This window comes from Rhinopithecus roxellana, chromosome 6 (assembly GCF_007565055.1).
Source record: "Rhinopithecus roxellana isolate Shanxi Qingling chromosome 6, ASM756505v1, whole genome shotgun sequence".
NCBI lineage: Eukaryota > Metazoa > Chordata > Mammalia > Primates > Cercopithecidae > Rhinopithecus > Rhinopithecus roxellana.
In genome coordinates, this window is record NC_044554.1 from 123,085,609 (window position 1) to 123,111,190 (window position 25,582).

Below are 25,582 nucleotides of genomic sequence, written 5' to 3' on the forward strand. Positions count from 1 at the left end.
CTCTTAATCTTTGAATTTACTGATTAATTATTCAGTTAGTATGTATTTATTTAGCACTTAGTTTGTCTCTTTTAGAAATAGAAAAAGACTTTTTTTTTTTTTTTTTTTTTAATAGTGAACTGAATTCAAAGCTGCAAGATACTTTGGAACAGATTGAGGTAAGAAGGATTATATCCTAACCTTAATGACTTTTTCTTTTCAGAAGTTTTTGAATAACATAAGTGCAACGTTTTGTTTTGGCTTTTATGTTATTACGAATGTCTCTAAATCACTGTATTTCTTGATTTTCATTTGGAACATCTATTTATGGTCAAGTTTATGTAAAAATTTACTTGTAAATTATGGGATGTCAAAACAGTATTTGAAAATATTACCATTGACAAGAAAAATTTCCAAACTGTTAGTCATAGGTATGTTCTCATAAAATTATATAATAGCCATAATACATTCTATGTATTAATTATATTTTAATTATCAGTTACTTTATTGTTTAGTATAGTGATAGTGAGTTAATTTACTTACAAGTAATTATTGGCTGATGAAAACCCTCCAAAATTCCTAAACCTCATAATGATACTTATATAGTTCATCAAAAAGGTAGAAACTAGAAAGGAAGAGATATGTAATTGTGAGCGTGAAGCATGTTTTGCCTGTTACATGTATTCAAAATTCATCCCTTTCCTTGACAATCTTTGCAAAGGAGGGTATTCATTTTAATAAATAAGAATTATTTGGTTTCTTCTAGTCTTTTATTGTTTTCCTGATAAGAGTATTTATAAAAGTTGAGATTGGACTTTCAAATTACCTTTTGAGAAAGTAATTTTTGACCATAAATGCAATTATTTGCTATTAAATAATTGTGAGAATAACAGTTTATTTGATAGTCACAGAAACAACTGCTTTGAGTGGCTTAAGTTAACAATTCTCTGAATGTTTTAATGAAGGCTTTCTTTTGACAGCTCAGTATTTCTTCACTCTTAATAGATATTCTGTACTTATATTAAAAGCTCTTATTTCAAAGTAAAATCATTGAAATGGAAATCCATAAAGCATAGTAATTTAGATATAAGAGCTTAAATCTTGAGGAATATACTTTTAAATTCAATGTAGTCTTGTTGAGAATTCCTTTTCATTGGTTAGAGAAAGATTGTTTTATTGTTTTCCAGTAGTACCACAAATTCAGTTTATATAAGATTTTAGCAGATGCTTGAGGAAATGTTAAGTCATAGTAAGAGTAAGATTCATTACAAAACTATTATTTTGTTTCCTGTAAAACACTAGGCATGGGTTTTAAGACATAGAAATTCATATGTTAATATCTTGGTAAACTTGATTATAGTTGCTAATAAATTTACAATTGCAATTTATAACTTTATTTAAATTTATTTTTGACTTATAAATCTGGTATGATAGTAAATGTTAACTAAAAGTGAGAGATTAGTCTTAATATTTTCCTCTCATTGCCTTGAAAACATAATTCCTTAACCATTTCTTGCTTCTTTTAATTACATAGGAACAGCTGGACGTAGCTCTTTCCAAAATCTGCAAGAATTTTGACATTAACCATTATACCAAGGTTCAACAAGCTTATCGACTTCTTGGAAAAACACAGGTTTGTTTCAAAAGCATGTTTGGATTTTTCCTTAATCAGGAATTTGTTGCCCTTATAAATCTCATGTCCTTAAAAAGTTTTGTTTTATTTAATGAAGTACATTTTTATTCTGAATTAACAGTGATAAAATGGTTGTTCTCATAGACTCAGAGGGTATATACTGTGATTAAAACATTACAGGAGTTTGTTTTGAACTATGAAGTACTTGTCAGGTTTAATATTTTCACAATTTTATGTAGATTTTCCAAAAAGTATATTATAAGATAATTCAGTGGGAGACAATATGTAGTCTCTTTTAACTCAGCTCTTGGTTCTGAAACAGGACTTCCTAATTTGCAGCTTCATGTGTTGTTAGATAGGCCAGCATGACTCCCTCAAAATGATATGTCAGCATTGTACATTTTGTACATTTATCTGTAAAACAGGTCCATTTTATTTATCAGATATTTCAGAGGGCCCTTTTATCCCCAAAGTGTCATAATTTCTCTCATAATATATGGCTTTTCATACCCTTATTGTTCAAGGGCTTCCTTGAAAGACTTGAAACAGGTGCCATGGTTTTGCAAGTTAATTGTATCTTTTATTTGTGTAGGATTATATGTTTACCTAGACAACATTTAATGTGATAGATGTAAATGTTTTCTTCCCTTAAATGCTCCCCTCTTTTAGAAGGAAGTTTAAAAATTTACTAAACAATTTAAATTCTACATTTTGAAATGTGAATAAAGAAATTTTACTGTTTATTGTAATTTAGTTTTCATGTCTTAAGCTATACCCAAGAAAAAATCTAAGAAGAAAGAACTTAGCAATTTTGAGGAATATGTTTAAACACTTTTGAAAATAGGATTATAATTTCTCATTTCCCCCATAAGATTAAGTCTTAAATTCCATAAATATTTTTGGTACCTCCTACGCTCATTGTTTCAAGTGTCTGGATGTAGGCTTTTATGTATCTTACCTTTTAGGGATACTAGCATACCTTTTTTTATTACACTTCACTTTATTGTGCTTTTCAGATACTGTGTTATTTACAAATTAAAGGTTTGTGACCAACCTGCATCAAGCAAGTCTGTCAGTGCCATTTTTCCAACAGCATGCATGTGCTTACTTCATGTCTGTGTGTCAGATTTTCATGATTCTTGCAGTATTTCCAACTTTTTCATCATTATTATATCTGGGATGGTGATTTATGTTTAGTGAGCTTCATGTTAGTATTGTAATTGTTTTGTGGTCCATGGACTGTACCCATATAAAATGGTGAACTTAATTCACAAATGTGTGTGTTCTGACCACTGCACCAACTAGCCATTCCCCCTTCTCTCTCCCTCTTTTTTGACCCTTCTATTCTCTGAGACACAACAGTATTGAAATTAGGCTGATTAATAAACCTACAGTGGTTTCATGTCTCTCACTTTAAATCAAAAGCTAGAAAGGATTAAGCTTAGTGAAGATGGCTATGCTAAAGGACAGATTTTCAGTGTATACGAAATGGCCTTCTATTGGAAGAAGATGCCACCTAGGATTTTCAGAGGTACAGAGAATAAGTCAATGCCTGGCTTCAAAGCATCAAAGGACAGGTTGACTCTCTTTTTAGGGACTAAGGCATGTGGAGGCTTTAAGTTGAAGCCAATGCTCATTTATGATTCTGAAAATCCTAGGGCACTTAAGAATTATGCTAAATCTACTCTGCCTGTGCTCTGTAAGTGGAGTAACAAAGCCTGGGTGATAGTACATCGATTACAGCATGGCTTACTGAATGTGTTAAGCCCACCATTGAGACCTCCTGCTCAGAAAAAAATTTCTTTTTCAAAATATTACTGTCCATTGACAATGTACCTAGTCCCCATGACTTTGATGGAGATGTACAAGAAGATGAGTGTTGTTTTCGTGCCTGATAATATAACAGTCATTCTGCATCACATGGATCAAGGAGTATTTTGACTTTCAAGTCTTACTACTTAAATACATTTTATAAGGCTATAGGTACCATAAATAGTGATTATTCTGATGGATCTGGGGAGAGTAAATTGAAAACCTTCTGGATTTACCATATGCCATTAAGAACATTTGTGATTCCTCTGCTGGATCTCAGGAAAGTCAACTGAAAACCTCCCATAAAGGATTCACCATTCTAGATGCCATTAAGAACATTCGTGATTTATGAGAGGGTCAAAATAGCAACATTTGCAGGAGTTTGGAAGAAGTTGATTCCAACCTTCATGATGACTTTGAGGAGTTCAAAACTTCATTGGAAGAAATCACTGCAGATGTGGTAGAAACAGCAGCAGAAGTAGAATTAGAAGTGGAGCCTGAAGATGTGACTGAATTGCTACTATCTTATGATAAAATTGAATGGATGTAAGAGTTACTTCTATGGATGAGCAAAGACAGTGGTTTCTTGAGATGGAATCTACCAGTGAAGATGCCATGAACATTGTTGAAATAACAAGAAATAATTTGGGATATTACATAAACTTAGTTGGTAAAGCAGCAGCAGGGTCTGAGAGCATTGACTCTAGTTTTGAAAGAAGTTCTACTGTGGATAAAATGCCATCAAACAGCATCGCATGCTACAGAGAAATCTTTTGTGAAAAGAAGAGTCAACTAATGCAGCAAACTTCACTGTTGTCTTTTCAGAAATTGCCATAGCCGCTTCAGCCTTTAGCAACCAGCACCCTGATCAGTCAGCAGCCATCAACATTGAGGCAAGACCCTCGACCAGAAAAAAGATTGACTCGCTGAAGGCCCAGATGATTATTAGCATTTTTAGCAATTTTTTAAAATTAAGGTTTATATGTTGTTTTTTGAAGACATAATGCTATTACACACTTTAAATAGACTATAGTACAGTGTAAACATAACTTTTATATGCACTGGGAAACCAAAAAATTTGCTTTGTGATTTATGCCTGTAAATGAATATGATGTCAGGTAGTAACAGATGGTACAAAGAAATATAAATCAGGGTATGTGGATGCAGAGATAGAAAGTACTGATTCATATTTGCTAGTCATGGAAGGTTCTCTGAGAAGATTACCATTGAGAAATGCACTAAATGGTATAAAAGAATGAATGCATGTAGAATGATGCAGAGGGTAATTAGAGATATGGTTATGCACAACATATTTAAGAAAGAGCAAGATGAGTACCAGTTATAAATAAAGAACAACAGAGCAGTGTTCACGAGTCACATTTATTTTGAGTGCTCTGATAATCTGGTTGTGTGAAGGGTTATTTGCAAATAATATACCCTACAGTTATAATTCTGGGAAAAATATTATCTTTGTGCTCTAACTATTATTTGAAAAGATGTTTCCCTGGGTTTTTTCAATCTGTTGAAATTTATTTATTTTAATAATGTGAAATTATGTTGTGCGTTTTTTCTTTCCACAGACAGCAATGGATCAACTTCATATGCACTTCACCCAAGCCATTCACAACACCGTGTTTCAAGTTGTTCTTGGTTATGTGGAACTATGTGCAGGAAACACAGACACAAAATTTCAAAAGCTGCAATATAAGGATCTCTGTACAGTATGTAGTGACTTAATTACTATTCATATATCTCTGCTTTAGATTTTAAATTTGTATTTCCTTTATCTTGGCACCTACCTATTTGAAGATGCTAGTAAAATAAAAATAAATCTTTGCCAAATTTTTTTTTTCTCCCAAATTGTTCTTTTCCTCATAGAGACATTGGAGGACTCAGTCACACAAATGGTAAAGGTTACTGAGACTGGAGTGTGATTGCTTCTCAATCGACTCTGCCATTTCATAGCTTCTTTTATCCATCTTTCTCAGACTCCAAATTATCTCCTATGATTGCACCCAGTAGGCTTCTAAGCAACCATCATTGCTGGTTTTCTGTACAGATTTTCAAACAGTTTTTTCATGTGTATGAATGCTGCCTTTGTCAGCATCTGTAACTGTTTTTTTCTTTTTCTTTTTAAAGAAACATAGGTTTTTAAGTAATATAACCCAACAGGTGAGAAGTGTACTGACTTGGGTTCTGTTTTAGAAGTAGGTCCTGCTGATGAGTTGATGTAGAGTGTGAGGAAAAGAGAGTAATGAATAATTGGGAGAATGGTAGTGCCATTTGCTTTTATAGGGAAAACTGGGAAGGAACAGGACTTAGGTGAAAAATCGTGAGGAATTAGTGTAAAATTAAGTAATCTTCACCCTTCAATGAATTGTCATGACAATGAGTTGTCAAACCTGCTGGTTATATGTCTGTTGGGTACTAGAGAAATTTTCTTACCTGAGTTGCAATAAGTATCCTGGAAGGGTGTATTATATATGATGTATTAAAGATTAAGTTAATAACGATAGTGGATGTATGTTAACATATGTGGCTAAAAATATCTTTTTAAACTAATTGTAGAAACCAGGAGGACTGTTTTACAGATTTTATGATTACTAACTTTAAGTGTGATGTAGTTGCATAATTTTGTCTTTAAATGTTCAGTTTTAAGTACAGTTATCATTTGGTAAATATTAATAATTTTGAAATGTGTTGTTTATTGTTACTTTTCTTATGTTCTTACTTTGATAGTATATATTATAAAATTACTCAATTACCTTTTTTATTCTAATAAGTTTTATTAATTTTTTTATTCTAATGTTGCTCTCACTAATAGATGGTAAACCAATTTATTATGTTGGCAATTTTTTTCTGTTAAAGCAGAAAAGAACTCTTAAAAATTAAACCAAACATTTTAAGCAAATTAGATATTTGTCTTTTCATCTTTTTAAATTTGGTTAGATCTGTTGTGTATGTTTATGTGTGTATATTTTGCTTTCTTTTATTGACCATTTTTATACGCTTTTAAAAAAATCAAGGACATATATTGTGCTCATGCTTCTTGAGAAAGCCTCTCTGTGCATTTATATAATAAAAAGCTGAACAAAATTTTTTATGAACAAAACTTTGTGCTCAAGGTGTTTATCATTATGTTTCTTCTGAGTCTCTTTCACTTTTTAAAAAAGCTGACTGTAGGCCAGATGTGGTGGCTCATGCCTGTAATCCCAGCACTTTGGGAGGCCAAGGAGGCCAGGGGTTCAAGACCAGCCTGGGCAACATGGCAAAACCCTGCTTCTGCTAAAAATACAAAGAAAAAAAAAATTAGCTGGGTGTAGTGGTGCATGCCTTTAATCCCTGCTACTGGGGAGGCTGAGGCGTCCAGCCTGGGCGATAGAGTGAGATTCTTGTCTCAAAAAAAAAAAAAAAAAAAAAAAAAGCTGACTATAAAATAATCTTTTGAAGTAGCTGTGTATATATTTAAATTATCAGAGATAACAAATAGCTTATCCTTGATTTCATCTTTAGTGAGTACTTGTTAAAATTATCCCCAAGAAACTTCTGGTACTTTATTATAAAATTATACATGTATGTGTGATAGTAGGTGATATATATGTGTACTTACACATATATATATGTATATAAAATATAGTGGTTGGCTAAGGAGAGAAAAGATAGAACCCTTAGGAGCTGAATAAAAAGCTGATGAAAGAAAATCTAAATACATTTTCCTGGTAAGAAAAAATATCAAGGTTCTGGCATAACTCAGGCAAGAGAGACAATTCATGAAGGAACCTCGTAGTAGAATGTAAGCTTCTTATTTTTCAATATGTGGCAGTGGGGGATCATTTTAGCCTCTGATTAAGAATAACTGATAATAATTATTGAAAATATACTTGTGTGAGAGCAAATGTGGCAGTGGGGTGTCAGGTGAGCAAGAAGCAGGAGAGTCCTCAAAAGATGTGCAGGGTGTTGACTGACATGAAATGAGGAGAAAGAGTCTAGGCATTTTGGCAGTTTATATCCTCTGCACAGTAGCAGTGTTTTGAAGGAAGTGTTTAATTATACATAGAGCTTAAAAATAACATTGAAAATTAAGATGAATGGTACAGAGTTAAGAGGGAGATTGAGTTCCTGTGAACAGGGAATAATTGTGCTTCCTTTAAATGGAAAGAGAGTGGAAATGAAAAGAGATAATCATCTACTTGCTTTATTCATAGTATCATTTTAAACCATTCTCAGATATCAGCCTAAATGAGCTACAGTGAAATTGAACTAATTAAAAAAAAAAAAACCCTCTTGGATATCTGGGATGAAATTAGTGTTCCATTTTTATTTACTCTGGTATACAGAACCTCAAGTTCTTAAGGCCAGCAGCATCCTTTCCCAGTCAATTTTCTGCCATTTGTTTCCATTCACCATTGCTCTGAGTTTAAAAGTTTAGTTGGTTTTGAGCTTTTTGAAATCATTTTGCAGTTGAATGTACTTTTTTTTCTTTACTAAACCATATTTTTTGAGTGGTTTAATTAGATGCATAGTTTTTATTGGTTGTCTTTTAGTCTGTTTTCCCAGCTTTTCTTGAATGTATTGGTTTACTGCTTTTACACCAGCTGTCTAGGTACTTTTTTAAAAAAGCAGGTACGTTATTTTGAAACTCAAATAAATTGGTAATACTTAGCAGCAAGATTTCCAAATGAAAATTCATCATACTTCATTTCTGGAAAGGGACAGTATAAAGGGCTCATAGTAGTACTTTTATTTACTTAAAATATTAAGACTTATTTGTGATTGCATTTACATTTTGATGTACCCTACGTATTTACACCAATTTGCGGAGAGATTTATAGACAACATTTGGAAGCTTTTAATTTAGCACCTTTGTAGATAAACACTTTGTGGTTTATTTGAAAGTTTATGAAGTATTCATAAGGATTTTTTTTTTTCCTTTTTAAAGATAACTTTACTTTGGCAGACTGATGGATTTTCCTGGGGAGCTTATTTCAAGATTTTCCTGGGGAGCTTAGGATGTTATTGATTAATTTTAGGATAATAGAGTTGGCTAGGCTGCCTGAAGTTTTCTCAACTATTTTTGAAATTGTTCATTTCCAAATGATCTTAATGAGCTTTGAGTTCGGTTTCTATGATGAGTTTCATAATGTACTAAAAATATGTGCTGTGTAAAAATATACTCTCTCTCTCTCTCTATATATATATACACATATATATACACACTCATATATATTCTTTGGGAGAAAATAAAATGTTTCTGTTAGAAAAAGCTTTTGAAATTATTTCATTGTGTGTTTTCATAGTGCCTGGCACATTGGAGGTGTTTCCTTAGTAATTGGATTGCCATATTTGTCTCCAATTGGTGTGGTGTTGACAGAATTATAGTCTGTGTGAGAGGGAAAGAAAACCAACATTGAGCACCTTCTCTGAGCCATGTACTTTTTACAGGTGCTTTATATTAGTACATCATAGACAAACTGTAATATTGATCTAATGTTCCATTCATATAAGCTTTTAAAGTTGCATTATTAAAAATAATATTTTTTGATACTGAATTATAATCCTGTCAGTTTTTTGAGAGTGAAACAATATCTTTAGTAAGGTCCTTATAGAAGATACAGTTTATTTTGTTATTAGTATAAAACCCCAAAGACAGATTGTTTTGAGTGAAAACATGTTTCTGTTCCTAAATTCTCAGGATTTTTGTGAAGAATTAGTATTTTCTGTCATCCAATACTGTGAGAGTGTATTGACTCTCTTTACTATGGATGATAAGCTGCAGGAAGTTAATGCTAAAGTTAATGTTCATGTTTAGTACCCGTTTTGTTTTGGGTTCTCTATAGAATTAACTGCCGCCTCCTTATCCCTTTTCTGTTTTCCGACTTCTTAAACTGGTATGTTATTTATATGTCTTTATGTTACTCACAGTCTTTATAGGGTTAGAGATGATGTGAGTTATATAAATAGTGACTCAAATTAAGCAGTCATTAATATACATTCTCAAAAATGTGCATATTTTAAATTAGACAACTAAACCATTAATTGTAGGAAAAGCACAAGCAAAAAGAAGAAAGTAAAAATTGCATATGTCTGCATGCAAAGCTGGTTCTTTCAATGTGTATAAGCTGATAGCTTTTAAAAGTAGCTGCACAAACGGTTTTATAACTTTTTTCCCACTTGCTACATTATAAACAGTTTTTCCATTTCAGTATAATTTTTAATGACCAAATGGTATTTCACTGTAAGGGATCCTGTGGATTAATTAACTGGTTTCCTGTTCTTGGATATTTATGTTATTTCCAGCTTTTGTCATTATGAATAGCACTATAGTAAATATTCTTAAAAGCTAAATCTTTGTGTACATCTTTAATTGTTTCTTTAGAATAAATCACGAGAAATGAAATTGCATTATCTGTCAAAGCTTTACATTTTAAAGGCTTTTGGTTTGTCTTTCCTAAATTTGCACTATAAAAAAAGATATTTCAATTTACACTCCTGAGCAGCAGAGTGTGTGTTTATCCCTTTCCCTGAGCACATGAATGCTGATTATCTTTTATTTAATACTGTAATTGTCAGATGCCAGAGGTAGCATATCAAAAATAATTTGTGTTGCATATCACTCAGGCATATTTGGGATGGTAGGGAGGTTAAATGATATTTCATTGACTGTTGAGGTTAATTTGCTTGATGTGGTTGGATAGGTGAGTAGACCTTTCTTGCTGAATGTTACAAATTTGAATATTTGGTTGAAGAGAGAAACCTTTTCACTTCAAAGAATATTATCATTTACTTGGTTTGCTCAGGTCAGTTTCAGAATGAACTAAGAATTCAGTTGTCAGATTTATTCTTATCATATATATATGGACTGCCTAGCTAATTTTGTAATATATGATTTTATGTAATGATTTCTAGATTAAGTAGGTTTTGATAATTTTTAAAATTAAAACTTAATGACCAAAAGGTAGGCAAAGAAAGTTTATTCGTTTCTTCCTTTTTTTCCTGCCATTTTCTCTCTGGATCATCAAAAATTGTGAAGAGTCTGAAATTTTATTCTACTTGCAAATTAATAAACTAGGCTGTTACTATTTCATGGATGCTGGTAGAAGACACAGACTTCATATTCTTAGCACTATAACTTGTTAAGTGTAAACCAGTTCCCTTGTCATTACTGAGCTTTTCTTTTTTCTTTTTTTTTTTTTTTTGAGGTGGAGTCACCCTCTGTTGCCTGGGCTGGAGTGCAATGGTGTGATCTTGGCTCAGTGCAACCTCCGTCTCCTGGGTTCAGCAGGTTCAAGTGATCCTCCTGCCTCAGCATCCTGAGTAGTTGGGATTACAGACTCCCACCACCACACCCAGCTAATTTTTGTATTTTGAGTAGAGACAGGGTTTCACCATGTTGGTCAGGCTGGTCTCGAACTTCCGACCTCAGGTGATCCACCCACCTTGGCCTCCCAAAGTGCTGGGATTATAGGTGTGAGCCACCGTGCCCGGCCTACTGAGCTTTTCTTACACAGTCATCAGTTTTCTTACTTAGTCATCAGTTCAGATCAGCAAGGACAAATAAGACTTTAAAGTAATCATCTAGTTAAGGTCACATTAATTATGATCAGAGGTAGAGTAAGAAAAGGTCAAATGGCATAAAGTATCCAAGGGGTCAAAATACCTCTTTAAGGTTGGCAAGGGAGGAAAAAATTGGGTCTTAGATTTCAGCAGGCACAACGGGAACAGTGTGTGTCCAGGAATGAAAAAGAAATATCATGAGCAATGCCATGAGAGTAGGAAAGCACAGGGCAGGTGAAAGGAACAGTAGATTGTCTGGCTTGGTTTAACCGGATTTTTCAGTATGGTGGTTTGTTTGTTTCTAATGCACCCAGGGAATAATGAGTGCCTATGGAGCACATGCTTTGGGTAACCATTTATCTGGGTAACCAGTATTACTCTCTTGGCTGGAAGTGGAGGGGTGTTCTCTTCATTTGAAACTGGCCTAGGTCTGGCAAGGCCTCTATATTGTTCATATCTAAGAACCCTTAACATTACCAATGTAATTTAGACTGCTGGGTGATTTTTTCTGGGAGGGGGATTGGATTGGAGGTAAAAAAGAACCAACCTATGGTGGCACACAGCTTCCAGCAGAAAGAAAAAATAATATACTAGTAGGAAACCATTTTTGGGCCACCTTGCCCAGCAGGAAACTATTTTTGAAATCTGCCAAACACCTGATTATTTGATAGTGTCTTTATATTTAAATACTACCTTTTTTGTGTGTGATCTCAGGCAGCATGGGGGTTAATAGCATCTTATCACTTGAAACTTTGAAAGATAATTATATATTCTGATTATACATGCTTTGCTTGTTTTATAATATTGAGCTATCTATTTGATTAAGGCCATTTAACAGCAATTAGAATAACCTGCCAACTAAAGAAGACCTTTTTATTTCATAATTTAACCAGTGCTAGTTACTTAATTCCAAGTTGGGATTATTTATATCATACATATTACATGTCTTATGTGTATATACATATTTAGCATTAATGATAAAATGCCTGGTAGATGAGAATGAGTGTTTTTCTCCCCGTTTATAGTTGTTTTTAAATAATGAATGAATCCAGTGAGTTACAAGGAAAGTTTTGCTAAAATCATACGCATAGTTTTGTCTATGGAGACTCATAGCTTTTAAAGCTTCAGAGGGACTCTAGGAGATTTGCTTTCGTCTTTGGGGTTTAGATACAGGAATTGCTATGCAGGAGTCATGATCAAGTAAATTGCGAAGTTGGGCTCCAAGCCCAAACATGTTTCATCTAGTTCAGTGCGCTTTCCACTATGCAGTACTACCTCTCTGGTTTCCAGTGGTTGGAAACTTCTTAAGATAATCATATTTCATATAGGTAGGCCCTCACAGAAGTAATTAGATATTGGAGCAATTAAATTTTAGATACTGGCCCAGATGCTTCCGTAGGTCCAGAGTTACCCCGAGCTGTTTTCAACTCCCTGGGCCTAGTGCTGTTTTGACCAGCAGCATATTTTCAGAAACCACTCAGATAAGCAAGATTCTCCCCAGCAGCTTCTGATGATGTGAGCTTATAGTGCCAACAGCATTCATCTAAGGATACTGATAACTCTTTGTTATTTTTTGAAATCCATCTATCACTGTGTGTGTGTTTTGGGGGCTGGAAGCACTGGGAATTTTGGATCTCTGTGAGGATGCCAAAACATCTGTTCCGTTTATGTTTGTTAGGATGTGATTAGAGTGCTAAATCAAAACGTGGAACAAGAACAAAATAATTCATTACAACCATCCCTAAGATTTTTCATTTTGACGCTCTAATATAAAAAGCATTACTTTGAAATTTTTGTATGGATTTAGTTATAGACATTTCTTATGAGTATTAAAGTAAATTATAGAATAAAAAGCAAAAGACTGGCAGCTTTTCCCCCTGTATTTACTGCTTTACTTTGCATTTAAATAACTTTCAGAAGACAACATTCTCTTATTGTGTGCTTCAAACTTATAAAGGCTGCTTATATTAATTTCCGGATTTATACTGTTCTTTGAAAATGACCTCAACCTATATTTTATAATCAAGACTCAGATGTTGCTGGTTTTAATAAGCTAGTTTCATCATTTTTTATTTTAGCCAGGTAGGTTGGTTGAGATGGTTAATAGTAGAAATGGAAGGTACCAAGTGTTACTGTGAACTGACAGTGATAAGAGATGGGAAATCAGATTTGTGGATTTTGTGAAAGTGTTAATCAAAATTGGATTAAGGAGTGAATTGTGGTGTTTGAATGTGAAGCATAGTGGAAATGCTGTGAGCTTCTTGCATAGAACATCCAGTTTGTTCATATTCTCCAAATCCTTCCTCCTAGGATATTTGTTTACCTTTTGTGATCACCACATGTATTAGACATGTATGTTGTCTCTGTTATAGAGTTTATGGATTTTTTTTTTTAATTAGGATGCTTAAAATTTCCTTTTTTTTTTCTGTGTATTTCTTGGGATATTTTCCAAAGATATGCTTATTTTATCTTTTCCCCTCACTTTATAATCCTTGCTAAATAAATTAATGCTACTAGCTTTCAGTTGTAGTGTAGCAGTGGAAAATAGCTTTAGAACACAGAGAAATATTTGTTAATTAAATTGCGATTTCTTATCTGTTCTTAAAAAAATTTCAAGGCATGTTATTTAGCTCTTGGGGTGTCTTACTATGTGAATATTTTGTAAATTGATTCACTCAAGACTTTCATTGCTATTTTCCATATGTGATGTGAACATAGAACTGGGTTATAGTATGGTGCTCCTCTGCTATGATATTCCTAGTATTATGCCAAGTGAGTCTCCCCTTAGCCTGAACTGAGTTTCAATGTAGGTATTTAGTAATCAATGAATGACTTCAACTAGTGATGAAACAGGAAGATACAGGTATCTCTAACACGTTTATGAAAGGCGAAACTGAGAACCAGAGTAGTTTATTATCTAAAGCATGTGACTGGTAAGTTGTAGAACTAGTGCCAGCTAGAATCTAGGGATTCCAATTCTTAATTTAGGTCTCTTTCCATTATGCCCTGCAGATGTGAAGAATTGATGTTTGGGTGGAACACTCAGGTTCCTCTTGTTAGCCTGCCTTTTATTTTTTGATTACTTGTGTAATTATTTGCTTATTCTCTGGCTTCATTGAATCTCTTTGGTTATGATTCATTTATGTCTTTGTAATAAAATTCTCTATTTGAAATTTGGAGGTGATTTTTATAAAGTAGAAAATAGTGGGCGGCAGTCTTGATTCTCTTTTGGCCAGCAGTTTTTAGGTCCGTCAGTACTGCACTGCAAGAATGGCAGATTTTGGGATCTCTGCTGGCCAGTTTGTGGCAGTGGTCTGGGATAAGGCATCCTCAGTGGAGGCTCTGAAATGTCTGGTGGATAAGCTTCAAGTGTTAACTAGCAATGAGGGCCGCAGGTCTGTGGAAAACATCAACCAGCTGTTGCAGTCTGCTCACAAAGAATCCAGCTTTGACATTATTTTGTCGGGTTTAGTCCTGGGAAGCACCACTCTGCACAGTGCTGAGATTTTGACTGAAATCGCCCGGATCCTTCGGCCTGGTGAATGTCTTTTTCTGAAAGAGCCAGTAGAGACAGCTGTAGATAACAATAGCAAAGTGAAGACAGCATCTAAGCTGTGTGCAGCCCTGACTCTTTGTGGTCTTATGGAAGTGAAAGAGCTGCAGTAGGAGCCCCTAACCCCTGAGGAAGTACTGTCTGTTTGAGAATATCTTGGTCATGAAAGTGACCGCCTGCTGTTTGTTCAGATCACAGGCAAAAAACCAAACTTTGAAGTGAGTTCTTCTAGTCAGCTTAAGCTTTCCATCACCAAGAAGTCTTCTCCTTCAGTGAAGCCTGCTGTGGACCCTGCTGCTGCCAAGCTGTGGACCCTCTCAGCCAACGATATGGAGGACGACAGCATGGATCTCATTGACTCAGATGAGCTGCTGGATCCAAAAGATTTGAAGAAGCCAGATCTGGCTTCCCTGTGGGCTGCTTCTTGTGGAGAAGGAAAAAAGAGGAAGGCCTGCAAGAACTGCACCTGGGGCCTTGCTGAAGAACTGGAAAAAGAGAAGTTGAGGGAACAGATAAGCTCCCAACCCAAGTCGGCTTGTTGAAACTGCTACCTGGGCGATGCCTTCCACTGTGCCAGCTGCCCCTACCTTGGGATGCCAGGCTTCAAACCTGGGGAAAAGATGCTTCTGAGTGATAGCAATCTTCACGATGCCGAGGAGGGACTTGACATGGGACTCATCTGCTCCTCCAGCCAACTCCTGTCCCTCACATCCCACCACGGTGGCTCCTCCCACCAGGATTTATTCACTCTGAGATCCATTTGCAGAGTGGGTGCTTAGCAGACAGAGTGAAGCTGGCTGGGTGGGCGCAGTGGTGTGTAGTGCTGCTGTGTATCAAAAGACCAAGGTATTATGGGGCCCAGTTACTCAGAATGGGATGGGTTTCTTCACCTCGTGTTAAGAGAAGAAAGTGTGTCCTGAAGAAGCCTTTCTTCTGATTTAAAATGCTGACCAGAACACTCTTGAGCCCAGGCATCCTTGAGCATTTACACTGTGACAGAGCTCCAGACCCCTGCCCCGAGTATCATCTCAGCAATGCTGCCACCTGCTTGTCTTTCAGAGTTGTTAGTTTATTCCATTCTTTGTGACACAAGCCAAGTGTCTCACCACCTCCTCAGGGCACCAGAGGACTCACTCACTGGTTGCTGTGATGATATCCAGTGTCCCTCTGCTCCCTTCCACCCCCAACCACATTTTACTATAGCATTGCATCTGTGTCCTGTTGTCATTTCTATTAACCTTCAGGTATTAAACTTGCTGCATATCTTGAAAAAAAAAAAAAAAAAGAAAATACTAGTAGCAAATGATTTTAGTTATATGATGTTAAAAGGATGAGAAGCATTTGTCACTGTGAGAATTGACACCAGTTGGTTGCATGGCATAATAGAAAGGGGCTCAATTTTAAAATGAAATAACTCTTTTAACTTATTACCAGTATAACCTTCAGAGATTAACATAGCTGGCCTTAAATTTATTGAAAGCATTGTTTTTGGGGGGCGGAGCAAGATGGCCGAATAGGAACAACTCCAGTCTCCAACTCCCAGCGCGAGCGACACAGAAGACCGGTGATTTCTGCATTTTCAACTGAGGTACTGGGGTCATCTCACTAGGGAGTGCCGGACAATCGGTGCTGGTCAGATGCTGCAGCCTAACCAGCGAGAGCTGAAGCAGGGCGAGGCATCGCCTCACCTGGAAGCGCAAGGGGGAAGGGGATCCGTTTTCCTAGCCAGGGGAACTGAGACACACAACACCTGGAAAATCGGGTAACTCCCACCCCAATACTGCGCTGTAAGCATACAGGCATTCCAGGAGAATATATCCCACACCTGGCCGGGAGGGTCCCACGCCCACGAAGCCTCCCTCACTGCTAACACAGCAGTCTGCCGCGATCTATCCGCAAGGCAGCAGCGAGGCTGGGGGAGGGGCGCCCGCCATTGCTGAGGCTTAAGTAGGTAAACAAAGCCGCTGGGAAGCTCGAACTGGGTGGAGCTCACAGCAGCTCAAGGAAGCCTGCCTGTCTCTGTAGTCTCCACCTCTGGGGACAGCGCACAGCTGAAGACCAACAGGGGAAGTAGCGGGAGCCGGTGCAGACGCGAACGACTCTGTCTGACAGCTTTGGGGAGAGCCGCGGATCTCCCAACGCGGAGGTTGAGATCTGAGAACGGACAGACTGCCTGCTCAGGTGTGTCCCTGACCCCTGAGTAGCCTAGCTGGGAGAAATCCCCCACTAGGGGCAGTCTGACACCCCACACCTCACAGGGTGGAGTACACCCCTGAGAGGACACTTCCAAAGGAAGAATCAGACAGGTACACTCGCTGTTCAGCAATATTCTATCTTCGGCAACCTCTGCTGCTGATACCCAGGCAAACAGGGTCTGGAGTGGACCTCAAGCAATCTCCAACAGACCAACAGAGAGTCCTTCTGACTGTCAGAAGGAAAACTATCAAACAGGAAGGACACCTATACCAAAACCCCATCAGTTCGTCACCACCATCAAAGACCAGAGACAGATAAAACCACAAAGATGGGGAAGAAGCAGGGCAGAAAAGCTGGAAATTCAAAAAATAAGAGCGCATCTCCCCCTGCAAAGGAGCGTAGCCCATCACCAGCAACGGATCAAAGCTGGTCAGAGAATGACTTGGACGAGAGGAGAGAAGAAGGCTTCAGTCCATCAAACTTATCAGAGCTAAAGGAGGAATTACGTACCCAGCGCAAAGAAACTAAAAATCTTGAAAAAAGAGTGGAAGAATTGACAGCTAGACTAATTAATGCAGAGAAGATCATAAACGAAATGACAGAGATGAAAACCATGACACGAGAAATACGTGACAAATGCACAAGCTTCAGTAACCGACTCGATCAACTGGAAGAAAGAGTATCAGCGATTGAAGATCAAATGAATGAAATGAAGCGAGAAGAGAAACCAAAAGAAAAAAGAAGAAAAAGAAATGAGCAAAGCCTGCAAGAAGTATGGGATTACGTAAAAAGACCAAATCTACGTCTGATTGGGGTGCCTGAAAGTGAGGGGGAAAATGGAACCAAGTTGGAAAACACTCTTCAGGATATCATCCAGGAGAACTTCCCCAACCTAGTAGGGCAGGCCAACATTCAAATTCAGGAAATACAGAGAACGCCACAAAGATACTCCTCCAGAAGAGCAACTCCAAGACACATCATTGCCAGATTCACCAAAGTTGAAATGAAGGAAAAAATCTTAAGGGCAGCCAGAGAGAAAGGTCGGGTCACCCACAAAGGGAAGCCCATCAGACTAACAGCAGATCTCTCGGCAGAAACTCTACAAGCCAGAAGAGAGTGGGGGCCAATATTCAACGTTCTTAAAGAAAAGAATTTTAAACCCAGAATTTCATATCCAGCCAAACTAAGTTTCATAAGTGAAGGAGAAATAAAATCCTTTACAGATAAGCAAATGCTTAGAGATTTTGTCACCACCAGGCCTGCCTTACAAGAGACCCTGAAGGAAGCCCTAAACATGGAAAGGAACAACCGGTACCAGCCATCGCAAAAACTTGGCAAAATGTAAAGACCATCGAGGCTAGGAAGAAACTGCATCAACTAACGAGCAAAATAACCAGTTAATATCATAATGGCAGGATCAAGTTCACACATAACAATATTAACCTTAAATGTTAATGGACTAAATGCTCCAATTAAAAGACACAGACTGGCAAACTGGATAAAGAGTCAAGACCCATCAGTCTGCTGTATTCAGGAGACCCATCTCACATGCAGAGACATACATAGGCTCAAAATAAAGGGATGGAGGAAGATCTACCAAGCAAATGGAGAACAAAAAAAAGCAGGGGTTGCAATCCTAGTCTCTGATAAAACAGACTTTAAACCATCAAAGATCAAAAGAGACAAAGAAGGCCATTACATAATGGTAAAGGGATCAATTCAACAGGAAGAGCTAACTCTCCTAAATATATATGCACCCAATACAGGAGCACCCAGATTCATAAAGCAAGTCCTTAGAGACTTACAAAGAGACTTAGACTCCCATACAATAATAATGGGGGACTTCAACACTCCGCTGTCAACATTAGACAGATCAACTAGACAGAAAGTTAACAAGGATATCCAGGAATTGAACTCATCTCTGCACCAAGCGGACCTAATAGACATCTATAGAACTCTCCACCCCAAATCAACAGAATATACATTCTTCTCAGCACCACATCGCACTTATTCCAAAATTGACCACATAATTGGAAGTAAAGTACTCCTCAGCAAATGTAAAAGAACAGAAATTATAACAAACTGTCTCTCAGACCACAGTGCAATCAAACTAGAACTCAGGACTAAGAAACTCAATCAAAACCGCTCAACTACATGGAAACTGAACAACCTGCTCCTGAATGACTACTGGGTACATAACGAAATGAAAGCGGAAATAAAGATGTTCTTTGAAACCAATGAGAACAAAGATACAACATACCAGAATCTCTGGGACACATTTAAAGCAGTGTGTAGAGGGAAATTTATAGCACTAAATGCCCACAAGAGAAAGCAGGAAAGATCTAAAATTGACACTCTAACATCACAATTAAAAGAACTAGAGAGGCAAGAGCAATCACATTCAAAAGCTAGCAGAAGGCAAGAAATAACTAAGATCAGAGCAGAACTGAAGGAGATAGAGACACAAAAAACCCTCCAAAAAATCAATGAATCCAGGAGTTGGTTTTTTGAAAAGATCAACAAAATTGACAGACCGCTAGCAAGGCTAATAAAGAAAAAAAGAGAGAGGAATCAAATAGATGCAATAAAAAATGATAAAGGGGATATCACCACTGACCCCACAGAAATACAAACTACCATCAGAGAATACTATAAACGCCTCTACGCAAATCAACTAGAAAATCTAGAAGAAATGGATAATTTCCTGGACACTTACACTCTCCCAAGGCTAAACCAGGAAGAAGTTGAATCCCTGAATAGACCAATAGCAGGCTCTGAAATTGAGGCAACAATTAATAGCCTACCCACCAAAAAAAGTCCAGGACCAGATGGATTCACAGCTGAATTCTACCAGAGGTACAAGGAGGAGCTGGTACCATTCCTTCTGAAACTATTCCAATCAATAGAAAAAGAGGGAATCCTCCCTAACTCATTTTATGAGGCCAACATCATCCTGATACCAAAGCCTGGCAGAGACACAACAAAAAAAGGGAATTTTAGACCAATATCCCTGATGAACATTGATGCAAAAATCCTCAATAAAATACTGGCAAACCGGATTCAGCAGCACATCAAAAAGCTTATCCACCATGATCAAGTGGGCTTCATCCCTGGGATGCAAGGCTGGTTCAACATTCGCAAATCAATAAACGTAATCCAGCATATAAACAGAACCAAAGACAAGAACCACATGATTGTCTCAATAGATGCAGAAAAGGCTTTTGACAAAATTCAACAGCCCTTCATGCTAAAAACGCTCAATAAATTCGGTATTGATGGAACGTACCTCAAAATTATAAGAGCTATTTATGACAAACCCACAGCTAATATCATACTGAATGGGCAAAAACTGGAAAAATTCCCTTTGAAAACTGGCACAAGACAGGGATGCCCTCTCTCACCACTCCTATTCAACATAGTGTTGGAAGTTCTGGCTAGGGCAATCAGGCAAGAGAAAGAAATCAAGGGTATCCAGTTAGGAAAAGAAGAAGTCAAATTGTCCCTGTTTGCAGATGACATGATTGTATATTTAGAAAACCCCATCGTCTCAGCCCAAAATCTCCTTAAGCTGATAAGCAACTTCAGCAAAGTCTCAGGATACAAAATTAATGTGCAAAAATCACAAGCATTCTTATACACCAGCAACAGACAAGCAGAGAGCCAAATCAGGAATGAACTTCCATTCACAATTGCTTCAAAGAGAATAAAATACCTAGGAATCCAGCTTACAAGGGATGTAAAGGACCTCTTCAAGGAGAACTACAAACCACTGCTCAGTGAAATAAAAGAGGACACAAACAAATGGAAGAACATACCATGCTCATGGATAGGAAGAATCAATATCGTGAAAATGGCCATACTCCCCAAGGTTATTTATAGATTCAATGCCATCCCCATCAAGCTACCAATGACTTTCTTCACAGAATTGGAAAACACTGCTTTAAAGTTCATATGGAACCAAAAAAGAGCCCGCATTGCCAAGACAATCCTAAGTCAAAAGGACAAAGCTGGAGGCGTCACGCTACCTGACTTCAAACTATACTACAAGGCTACAGTAACCAAAACAGCATGGTACTGGTACCAAAACAGAGATATAGACCAATGGAACAGAACAGAGTCCTCAGAAATAATACCGCACATCTACAGCCATCTGATCTTTGACAAACCTGAGAGAAACAAGAAATGGGGAAAGGATTCCCTATTTAATAAATGGTGCTGGGAAAATTGGCTAGCCATAAGTAGAAAGCTGAAACTGGATCCTTTCCTTACCCCTTATACGAAGATTAATTCAAGATGGATTAGAGACTTAAATGTTAGACCTAATACCATAAAAACCCTAGAAGAAAATCTAGGTAGTACCATTCAGGACATAGGCATGGGCAAGGACTTCATGTCTAAAACACCAAAAGCAACGGCAGCAAAAGCCATAATTGACAAATGGGATCTAATTAAACTAAAGAGCTTTTGCACAGCAAAAGAAACTACCATCAGAGTGAACAGGCAACCTACAGAATGGGAGAAAATTTTTGCAACCTACTCATCTGACAAAGGGCTAATATCCAGAATCTACAAAGAACTCAAACAAATATACGAGAAAAAAACAAACAACCCCATCAAAAAGTGGGGAAAGGATATGAACAGACATTTCTCAAAAGAAGATATTCATACAGCCAACAGACACATGAAAAAATGCTCATCATCACTGGCCATCAGAGAAATGCAAATCAAAACCACAATGAGATACCATCTCACACCAGTTAGAATGGCAATCATTAAGAAGTCAGGAAACAACAGGTGTTGGAGAGGATGTGGAGAAATAGGAACACTTTTACACTGTTGGTGGGATTGTAAACTAGTTCAACCATTATGGAAAAGAGTATGGCAATTCCTCAAGGATCTAGAACTAGATGTACCATATGACCCAGCCATCCCACTACTGGGTATATACCCAAAGGATTATAAATTAGTCTACTACAAAGACACATGTACACGTATGTTTATTGCGGCACTATTCACAATAGCAAAGACTTGGAATCAACCCAAATGTCCATCTGTGACAGACTGGATTAAGAAAATGTGGCACATATACACCATGGAATACTATGCAGCCATAAAAAAGGATGAGTTTGCGTCCTTTGTAGGGACATGGATGCAGCTGGAAACCATCATTCTTAGCAAACTATCACAAGAACAGAAAACCAAACACCGCATGTTCTCACTCATAGGTGGGAACTGAACAATGAGATCACTTGGACTCGGGAAGGGGAACATCACACACTGGGGTCTATCATGGGGAGGGGGGAGGGGGGAGGAGGGAGGGATTGCATTGGGGAGTTATACATGATATAAATGATGAATTGATGGGTGCTGACGAGTTGATGGGTGCAGCACACCAACATGGCATAAGTATACATATGTAACAAACCTGCACGTTATGCACATGTACCCTAGAACTTAAAGTATAATAAAAAAAAAAAAAAAAAAAAAAAAAAAAAAAAAAAAAAAAAAAGAAAGCATTGTTTTTGTTTTTGTTTTTTTAAATCTACCCCACTTACCTTTTTTCCTTAAACTATTTATTGTATATGTATTTAATAAAATAGTCTTTACATTTGTTCCTATTTTAGAATATAAACAGGCAAGAATCATCTTGTTTGCTGGTGCTGCATATATCATAGTCTTATGTTTGTACACGTGAATATATTTGAAGATAATAAATTTGGGTTCTTTTGGGAGATGTTTAGGTATGTGCAGTGGTTAGCTGGATCTCTGGATTATTTACACTTGAATCAGTTCAGTGAGAAGAAAGCCTTGCTGTAGCTTCACTATGTAACTTTAACTTTTTTTGAAAAGAAGATTCACATAAACATCTGTGTGTGTATATCTCATCCAAACCCATTAAATTTCAGCAAATCTTCAAGAGATAACATAATGAAGGACCCCTTTTGTTTCAAATAAATAGGCAGATAATGAGCTGGACAGTGGTTGAGTGGAGAATAGAAGATAGTAGGTCTAAGTTTTAATTTTCTGGTTTGTTAAACTGTGACAAGTATAATAGAAATTAATTATAGGACTATAACACAATTATTTGTACAGTCATAATTTTTCTTTGGGAAAAAATATGACTAACACTGCCTTTCTCTTATCTACCAGAAAGAATGTTGGGCTATACTTAGATTAAATTTGTTTGCATAATATATAAATTTATGCAAAGTTGGGCTAATAAAAGTTAGAAATAATGACTTGTACAGGAGTACCTTTATTTGGGTGTGTGATTGCTGAGTTGCAGCCCAGAACTTTTTGGGATTTTTGTTTTGCCTTGTTCTTGGAAAAGGTTTTTAGTCTTTTCCTGATCCTGTGCATTAGTATTGGCTTTCGTCATATGTGTATGGTATAAGAGGTATGTCAGGTATAATTATGTGCTAAAACTAAACCAAGTGTATTAGTCTGTTCTCACGCTGCTAATAAAGGCACACCCAAGACTGGGTCATTTATAAATGAAAGAGGTTTAATTGACTCACAGTTCCACATGGCTGGGGAGGCCTTATAATCATGGCGGAAGGCAAACGAGGAACAAAGTCTCATCTTACCTGGTGCTGGCAAGAGGGCTTGTGCAGGGAAACTCTCACTTATAAAACCATCAGATCTCATGAGACTTATTCACTATCAGGAGAACAGTATGGGGGAAACTGCCCCACCCTTGACACATGGGGATTATTACAATGCAAGGTGAGATTTGAGTGGGGACAGACACAGCCAAACCATATTATCAAGAGAAAACATTAAGACTGGCTCATTGTAAGGGTAGCAATTATAAAAGTAAATGTGAGAAATTACCCAAAATTGTTTTTCACAACTGTAAAGTACTCTTTTGTATGTATGAATAATGTTATACCAATCTCCTGTCTTTGGACATTTAAATATATTTCAGTGTTTTGCAATTACAAATAATCCTTTAAGAAATAACATGGTGCATATGTTTTTTCACATTGTTTGAGGTATACCTTCAGTATAAATTCCCAGAAGTAGAATTGCTGGGTTGAAGAAAAAATACACATGTAGGTTTTGTTAGATCGTGACAAATTTCCCTCCTTGGGATTGTACTATTTTGCATCAGTAATGTATGCAAGTGCCTGTTTCATCACAGCCTTGCCAACAGAGCGTATATGATGTCAAAGATAAAGCCAGATACTAGTTAAAGTGTTGAGGACAGGTTTTAATCAGAAGATATTATTGTAATAGGGAAAATAGTCCAGTGTGAACTGACTCAACTTTGATTCATACAATGGTGACTGGGCATTTTTTAAAGGGAAAATGAGGGAAGGGGTTGAGCAGGGGCTTAGTGGAGTCAGAAAAGTGAACATTTACAAAAAGTGAGAAGGGAGTTAGTCCGTGTGAAACCCATTTGTATTTGCTAACTGATGTTTATGGAAGTTAGGCTCCTACCCTCTCACAGAGACTGCGGAACAGGGGCCCTATCTTCAGATGTTGGAACAAACAGTACATTTTTTTTTTCAAGTACATTGGCAACCTTGAGTTTTTTTCAGGCTGGCACTTTAAGGGGGGGCTGAAGTCATCCTAGGGGTGTGACTTGAGTCATTAGAGACTCTGTTAGGTGTTTCGTCCAAGTTTTTTTTAGGGCATGGTTAAGAAGATAGCTGAGGGGAGCCTCACTAGAGTTTGGTTAAGGAGAGAATGTTTGTCAGTGCTCAGCTTTAAGATTGAGATTGGTGAGAATCTTTGAGATTGGTGAGAATTTGCATCTTATTGTAGTTTTAATTTATATTTGTCCTATTACAAGTAAAGTTGAACATGCTTTTCTGTGTTGAAGGGCCATTTTTATGTCTTTGTTTATGAAGTATGTTCATGTGTATTTTTTCTCATTTTTTTTGATAGGAGTTTTAGTCTTTTTTTTTCCCCCAACTTTTAAGAATTCTATATAAATGTGGAATATCAGCTCTTTATTGTGAATATATGTTGTGAATATTTTACAGAGTTGTCATTTGTCTTTTGACCTCACATATGGTGTTTTTTTTTGCTATATAAATTGTTTATTTTCTATATAGTAAAATCAAATGTTACTTTTATTGCTTGTAAATTTTGTGTTGTAATTAGAAAGTCTTTTTCTATATCAGTGTTAGACATTGATTCGTGTTTTCTTCTAGTATAGTTTTATTTTTGACATTTAAATATCTTATTCATTTGGAGTTTATTCTTACGTATTCTTGAGGAATATGTCTAATTTTATCTTTTTTCAGCTAACTATACAGTTTTCCCAACACGATTTGTGAAGAAAAGACTATCTTCATCTAAGTGATGTGAGATGCCATCTTTGTCATATACCAGATTTTTATATGAGACCAGATCTTTTTCTGTACTTTTTTATTGGTATCTCAGTAAATTTATAAATTTACTCGGGAAGAATTGACATCTTGATGAAGTTGAGACATCCTAACCGAGAATAAGGGATTTCTTTCCATTTGTTCAAGTCTGTTTTTATGTCTCTTGGGAATATTTCATGGTTTTCTTCTTGGTTTTCAATCATTTCTTATTAAATTCCTAAAAATTCTCTCTTTTGTTATTTTAAATGAGGGTTTCTCATTCAGTATCTCTTCTAAATGTTTATTTGTATACCATTGTATACCAATGCCATTGGTTTGGGCATGTACATTTTATAACTTGCTTCCTTGCTGCATTCTTTTATGGTTTGAATTAGTTTTATTATTGGTTCTCTAGGAATTTCTGGGCATATTTTTATGTCATTAGCAGATATAGTTTTATTTTTTCTTGTCCTATTCTTTTGCCCCTGTTTTCTGTAATCTAATTACATTGGCTTGTACTTCTGAATCGTTGTTAAA

The 25,582-nt window shown here is 36.6% G+C and overlaps 1 protein-coding gene and 1 pseudogene across 2 annotated transcripts in view; both read left to right on the top strand.

The window, feature by feature from the left end:
- The window catches only part of VPS50 (VPS50 subunit of EARP/GARPII complex), a 125,195-nt gene that overhangs the window by 38,551 nt on the left and 61,062 nt on the right, over window positions 1-25,582 (top strand). For both annotated transcript variants that reach the window (XM_030932465.1, XM_010353153.2), the window contains 3 exons: window positions 116-158; window positions 1,514-1,612; window positions 5,005-5,145. In XM_030932465.1, the coding sequence (XP_030788325.1) occupies window positions 116-158; window positions 1,514-1,612; window positions 5,005-5,145 (283 nt within the window). The remainder of the gene's footprint in view (window positions 1-115; window positions 159-1,513; window positions 1,613-5,004; window positions 5,146-25,582) is intronic.
- Window positions 14,192-15,165, top strand: LOC104654072 (annotated as a pseudogene).